General features: G+C 44.1%; 1 protein-coding gene across 1 annotated transcript; it reads right to left on the minus strand.

The window, feature by feature from the left end:
* On the minus strand, positions 492-2,054 carry LOC109841600. The gene is made up of 2 exons (XM_020410557.1): positions 1,430-2,054; positions 492-1,372 (listed from the first exon to the last, which is right to left on the minus strand). The coding sequence occupies exons 1-2, from the start codon at positions 2,052-2,054 to the stop codon at positions 492-494; spliced, it is 1,506 nt and encodes a 501-aa protein (XP_020266146.1).

Here is a 6,766-nt window from a genome sequence, read left to right on the forward strand (position 1 = left end):
CAATTCTCTAAAGAATGTGCAAAGTTCATTGATCACTAAACCAACGGATTCTGGAAGAGAAGTCCTTAGGGATAGTGGGAGAAGGTGTTGCATAATAACATGGTGATCATGACTCTTCAACCCATCGATCTTGCCTTTCACAGTCTTTATCTTCTTATTAAATGATCCTGAAAAGCCTGTGGGAACCTTCAGCTCATGTAATACCTCTAAAAACTTTTTTTTCCTGATTTTGACATATGATAAACGGCATTGGGGAGTACAAATTTTCCCAGATTACCAGCTTTAGGTACAGGATGTAATTCTTTTCTAATGTTAAAGTGCTGCAAATCTCTCCGAGCTTGGAGGTTGTCTTTTGATTTTCCATCTTTACAAAGAAGCAAGTTAAGTATGTGCTCAGATACTCCCTTCTCAATGTGCATCACGTCCAGATTGTGACGAACAATATTTGTCTCCCAATACGGCAATTCAAAGAAAATACTTTTTTTATTCCATCATTGTGGTCTTTCATGTCTTTCCTTTACTTTTCCGAAAGTTATATTTTCGTAAACATTCCACTGAGCAAGTATGTCCTTTCCGGATAAGGGGGTTGGAGCCTTTCTATGCTCTGTAGTACCATCAAAGTGAACAGTATCATCCCTATAAGGATGATCTTCTTCCAACATACGTCGATGACCGCAATAACATATTTTTTTGCTAAAGGGCAACCATGTCGATGATGTATCGGCATGACAGTAAGGACATGCTTTATAACCGTGTACGGAATAACCTGATAGCATTCCATATGCAGGAAAGTCGTTAATTGTCCACATTAAGGCTGCACGCATCGTGAATGTTTCCCCTTTGTCTGCATCATATGTCTTTACACCATTAACGAATAAAGATCGTAACTCATCGATGAGAGGTCGAAGGTAGACGTCGATATTGTTTCCCGGTGAACTCGGCCCATCAATAAGAAGAGGCATCAGAAAGTATGATTGATCCATCGCTAACCACGGTGAAAGATTATATATCATCATTATAACAGGCCATGTACTGTGCGGATTGCCATTAAAACTAAAGGGGCAAAAACCATCGCTAGCTAGTCCGAGCCTAATATTACGGGGATCCCGACTAAATGTTGTATGCAACTTGTCGAAATCCTTCCATGCTGGCGAATCTCTTGGATGACTCATTTTACCATGTTCACTTGGAATAGCACGGTCATGCCAAGTCATTGCCACCGCTGTCTTCTTACACCTGTAGAGCCTCTGCAGCCTCTGTGTCACAGGAAAGTATCGTACCACCTTGACTGGTATGTCATTCTTGTTAGCATGTGCTTTCTTCTTATATCTAGAAACTCCACAGTTGGGGCACTCTTTCAGTTTAGAATTTTCTTTTCAGAACAGCACACAATCATTAGGACATGCATGAATCTTCTCACAATTCAAACCCAGATCTGACATTATCCTTTTAGCTTCATACCAGCTCTGAGGCACATTGTTCCCCAGAGGCATAGAATCTTTCAGGAATTTTAGAAGCATCGTAAATGACTTGTTGCTCCATTTATTTAGGCATTTAATCTGGAAAAGTTGAACGAACCATGATAGTGTGGAATATTTTGCATTCTCATAAATTGGTCTTTTGGCATCTTTCATGTACTTCTCATACTCATCTACATGTTCTTGACCGGAAGGATGATAGTCTTCAGCAAGATTGGAGTCACCAAAAGCAACTTCTATCATTTCCTCCATCTCCTCTTCTGGAAATAAATTTTCTTCATTGTCTTCTTCTTCATTATCGGCAATATTAGGAGCTACGATTTCTCCGTGATATACCCAAATTGTATAATCCTTAATAAAACCATGCTTAACAATGTGAAGTTCTACATCTTCCTCCTTACGATGCAGCCTATTCCCACAATGACTGCACGGACAAAGAATCATCCCATATTGGATCCTATCGTGTTCATGCGCAAATTTTATGAAAGAAGCAACTCCTTCAATGAATTCAGGCTTTGTGCGTTTTTCACGATTCACATACATCCAATCTTTAACTCTAATATAGTCACGTGTCATACCAACCTAAATTAGTCAAAGTTAGCGATAAAAACTCTTAGAAAGTAAATTCAGCACATTAAAAATGTGGCATGATCAAAATAAAGATAAACAAATTTCAAGAAAGTAAATTGTACAATTTAGCTTAGCAAGACTTTGCAAAGCACACAGACCGGGTTAATTTAATTTATAATGGATTGCAACCGGTAAATATCATTCATAAAATGCAATACCAATTCATAATGACTAAATTTAGCTTAATATCAACTCTTGACATCACATCACAAAATTATAATTCAATGTAAAAAAGATCCTTAAGCAGAGTACCATGTCAATTATGAACAACCATGCAGATACATAAATAGAAGGTTGTGGCATCAATTTTTTGAGAAGAAAAAATATAAAACTGACAATTCTTCACACTACAACTAAGTAATAAGCATACTAAGTAGAGATGTCCTTGTTTAGCTCAAGAAACATGAAGAATGTCAGATAGGGATATGCAAAGTTCTTGGAATAGAAAGTAACAATAATATACATCTGGCTGATTAAAACTGACAAATTGCCATTAAAACTGACAAAATTTTTCCCTCTTTTTTTTGGAAGATCTGTTACCATGCGTGTATGATGATGAGGCATAGCTAATTACTTTCCATGTTCTACCATATTACCGCATACTCCCATGTCGGTGTTATTTTCTTGTTAGTTTTTTCAAGCTTTGTTGAGAATCTCATAATGATGTCCTTGACAAATGTCTAATTCAAGCATTTTCAATGAAAATTAAGCAATATTAGTACCTAATCCTAGTAACTAGCTATAAGGAACCAGAGATCACATGTTTCGAAGCTTATATATGCCGGTTTGCTTATGTATTTCAGAAATCTACTCTCAATAATCAATCTGCAAAAAGAGAAATCTTTTCAGGACTCTTAATTACCTGGAGAACAAGCGGAAGTGCAGAGAACTCCCGTTCTTGATCTCGAAGAAGAAGCCCTAGTTCAGAGTGATAGGCGGCGAGCTCCGAATTGGGGAGGAAGAACTAGGGTTCTTGATGGGATTCGTTGGTAAACTGCGGTGTCGAAGTCGGCGGCGAACTTCAGGGGTCAATGGCGGCGGAGAACTCTAACTGAGGCGGCGAACTCCGGCGGAAGCGGCGAGTTCAAAAACCCCTAGGTCAGAGAAGGCGCAGCAGGCTCGACGACGGCGGCGAAATCCGACGTCTGCGGCGAAATCCGAAGTCGGCGACGATAGAGAGCGAGAGAGAGAGAGCGGTGGTTTGTGGGGATTAGGGCTGGTTTCTGATGAGAGAGAGCGAGGGAGAAAGAGGAAGAGAGAGAGAGAACGGACGAGAGAGAAAGATCAAGAGAGAAAACGGTGGGTTGTGGGGATTTTCTGAAATATTTTTTTCTTTTTTGGCAAAAATATGGGGCAAGAGAGAAAACGGTGGGTTGTGGGGATTTTCTGAAATATTTTTTTCTTTTTTGGCAAAAATATGGGGGGAAATTTCCCTCCCTCATGCGTTTGGGTTAAATCAACTTGCCCCAACAGTTTAAACCGTTGGGGCAAGTGAAACCAGCCCCAACGGTTCTATACACCTGTTGGGGCTGGACCTCTTTTTACTAGTGTTAATGCATGCTACTTTGTGTAGCGTCAATCCTTGAAGCTGTAATTCACCTACTAGATTACACAAGCTCTGAGTAGATTTTTCATTTATAATTCCATCCTCCACTACCCACCTAGAGAGAGAGAGATGGAATCGGATCAGAAGTAGGCTGTTGAGTGACTATTCTTTGCCAGATCAGTCCCCGGTGACTCTAGGATTAGTTACCGGTGACTCCCTGTCAATTCCCTGAAATTGTCATGATACAATGACTGATTTCTCCATGTTTTCCACACGCATTTATTGTTATGTAGGCATAGTTGTGGACAAGATGCATGGTCTCGTACGTCCATACACGTGCACAACCATGAGGTGTACGTGTAGGGTTTGAGCACACAAGGACCCTTGGGGGTGTGTAGCCTCATGTGTTGGTTTCGTCACGATAGGAAACGACAAGTTAGAGTTGCATATGTTTGCATGGGTACCGTTGATGGGCATAGCTCAGTATTGCCTAGGGTACTGCATCGGTGTAGGTGTCTAAAAATGCCTATAGGTGTCCGCACACAGCTCGAGACGAAGAGAAGATGACAAACGTCGTTATCCGAGGCTAGGAGGATTATCTGACGCTGACAAGAGCATGAGCCAGAATGGCGAACCAACTGTGTATCGTGCGCTCACTAGCCACCTACAATTATCCGAATGCGCGCATCGGTCAACATGCGCGCGTCCATCAGCTCACGCACGTTAATCAGTTCGTGCCCGTCGGTCAACACGCAAGTACACAAAACGGTAAAAAGTATAAGTCCTGAAAAGCAAAGCACCAAAAAAAGAAGTTCGGCAGAGGCGACGGACCCGCGCCGGCGCTGGACGGGACTGGCCGACCCGTGCCCTCCGCAGGTCAGCAGGGCTCGTCGCGCTTTTTTGACCCCCGGACGTGTTTTCGACAGTTTTGAGCGGTTTTCTCGGGATTTATCTGTTCCAGGGGTTCTCAACTGACTTAATATCATCCACAAACATGGTTAGGCCGTTATTAACTGAAGATATGATCAAATCCATCATTCTTATCCGAAACCCCCCCAATCGAAGCCTATAAATACAGGCCTAGGAGCTCATTTCAGAGGGGAGGAGATCAAGAGGGCGAAACGCTGCCGAATTGGAGAGTGGAGCCACGAATTTACAGCGAGGGTTAGCAGATCTTAGCGAGTTCCTGTGCATAAAGAGTGGAGTTCGAAAGATCTGAAACCCGAACCCTATTCCTCCGGATTTAAGCTTAGTCTTAATCTCTGTTCGCGGGAAAAATTATGTCTTTCTTCATTGTTGATATCATTGCTATCTCAGTTAACAACTTTATGCGTTACAAAGATCCGGTCTTTTTATAAGATCCGGTTACAATGAAAAATCAAAGAAAACGAAGTAAAGATTACAATTTTTTCCTTATTTGTCGAACTAATCGCGAGCTCCTGTTATCCGGTCACTCGCTTTGTGGGTTGTTTGCCTGCGCCGGGGTTATTTGCCGTGGACCACCGCGTGATCTCGATCCGGTCGGATCTACACGATATGACGGGTAATATTCCACCAAGGGAATAATAGCCGGGAGGGATTGTTTCACCAAGGAAACAACCGCTCGAATCTCGGGATCTAAGAACCAAGCTTAGATCCGGAGTGTGATCGTGTAGATCTCAAATCCAATCCTCTCGAACTCCTGCCTTATTTGGCGTTGGTGATCGCCGAGCACCGGATCTGAAAGTCCAAGTCTCCAAGCCTTCAAAGTTGTGATCTTTTTTAGATCTGAGTCTTCAATCCAGCAGGGCTTCGCCTCTCTCCAAAATTTCCAACCTCTGAAACAAATGAGCACAAGGCCTATTTATAGGCACTCAGAACTGTGCATTTGCACAGTTCTGAGCCTAGCCACCCATGGGTGGCTCGGCCTTGGCCGAGCCACCTCAGGGTGGCTCGGCCTTGGCCGAGCCACCCTGGGGTGGCTCGGCTTTGGCCGAGCCACCTCAGGGTGGCTCGGCCTTGGCCGAGCCACCCTGGGGTGGCTCGGCTTTGGCCGAGCCACCTCAGGGTGGCTCGGCCTTGGCCGAGCCACCCTGGGGTGGCTCGGCTTTGGCCGAGCCACCTCAGGGTGGCTCGGCCTTGGCCGAGCCACCCTGGGGTGGCTCGGCTTTGGCCGAGCCACCCTGGGGTGGTTCGGTTTCGGCCGAGTCCCCGGGTGTTTGTCCGTTTCGTCCTTTGTTTCCGGTTCTGGTTCTCTTGTGTGGTTGATTGACTTGGCAACGACTCTTTGACTTGATTCCAGATTTGGCAGTGAGTCGGGTTCCTGATATGGCAGTAAATCAACTTCTGAATTTGAGTCCGGAATTGATGTTGATTTGATCGTGATTCATCCGAGTTCGCTCTTGTTTAGATGACTCGGTGATTCACCTAAACATTGGTTTGATTCCGCGTGCGAGTGGATGCATTCCAATGCTTGGGTGCGATTTGTCGCCTCGTTAACCTGCTCCGTTGCGTATAGCTTGGCTTCAGCGTTGGCGAGCTAACGGTCTTGTTTGGATACGTCGCCCGGTGGTCCGTTTGTTAAATCGGCGTCGAGCTGTGCTAAGGGACCTATAGGCAATTTTATACGCCTACAGATACCCCCTCCAAAGTATTTCAGTCTCATTCTTTTATAGAAGAGTCTGGAATACTTTGGATGTGATTGCCCCAACCTTCAGTCGGTGTAACGGGACTCTGGAATGACTTCTGTTCTGGATTCCTTCAATTCCTTCAGGCTATTCAGTGCTTTGTAGAATGCCTGTAGGGGTTCCGGTGCTGCATTTATTGTCTGACCGTTGTTGGAATTTGAACTTGAAGTCGATTCTTGATTTCTTGACTTTTTGGCTCGAGTTTGCTGCTTCAACACAGAACTTATCATCGATTGACTGCGTTGAATCTTCATCTATAACGCGTTGTCTGGCGTTTGAGCTTCATTGCGACGCGTTGTCCGGCGTCCAGGCTTCATTATGATGCACTGTTCGGCATTTGACACAGTTTATACTCGTACGTCTGCTGGAGTACACACGGTTTAAGCTCTTAAGGAATTGGAGCATGGATCTTATCCCAAGGTCGTTGGATGCTCGAGTCACGAGAC

Source organism: Asparagus officinalis, chromosome 5 (assembly GCF_001876935.1).
Source record: "Asparagus officinalis chromosome 5, Aspof.V1, whole genome shotgun sequence".
Taxonomy (NCBI): Eukaryota; Viridiplantae; Streptophyta; class Magnoliopsida; order Asparagales; family Asparagaceae; genus Asparagus; species Asparagus officinalis.

Excerpts from the sequence above, each read along its gene's own strand:
- LOC109841600 (XM_020410557.1), bottom strand. The coding sequence starts at position 2,054 with ATGACACGTGACTATATTAGAGTTAAAGATTGGATGTATGTGAATCGT. Across the intron at positions 1,373-1,429 it reads AAGGATAATGTCAGATCTGG|AAAATTCTAAACTGAAAGAG; the intron begins GTTTGAATTGTG and ends TGTTCTGAAAAG.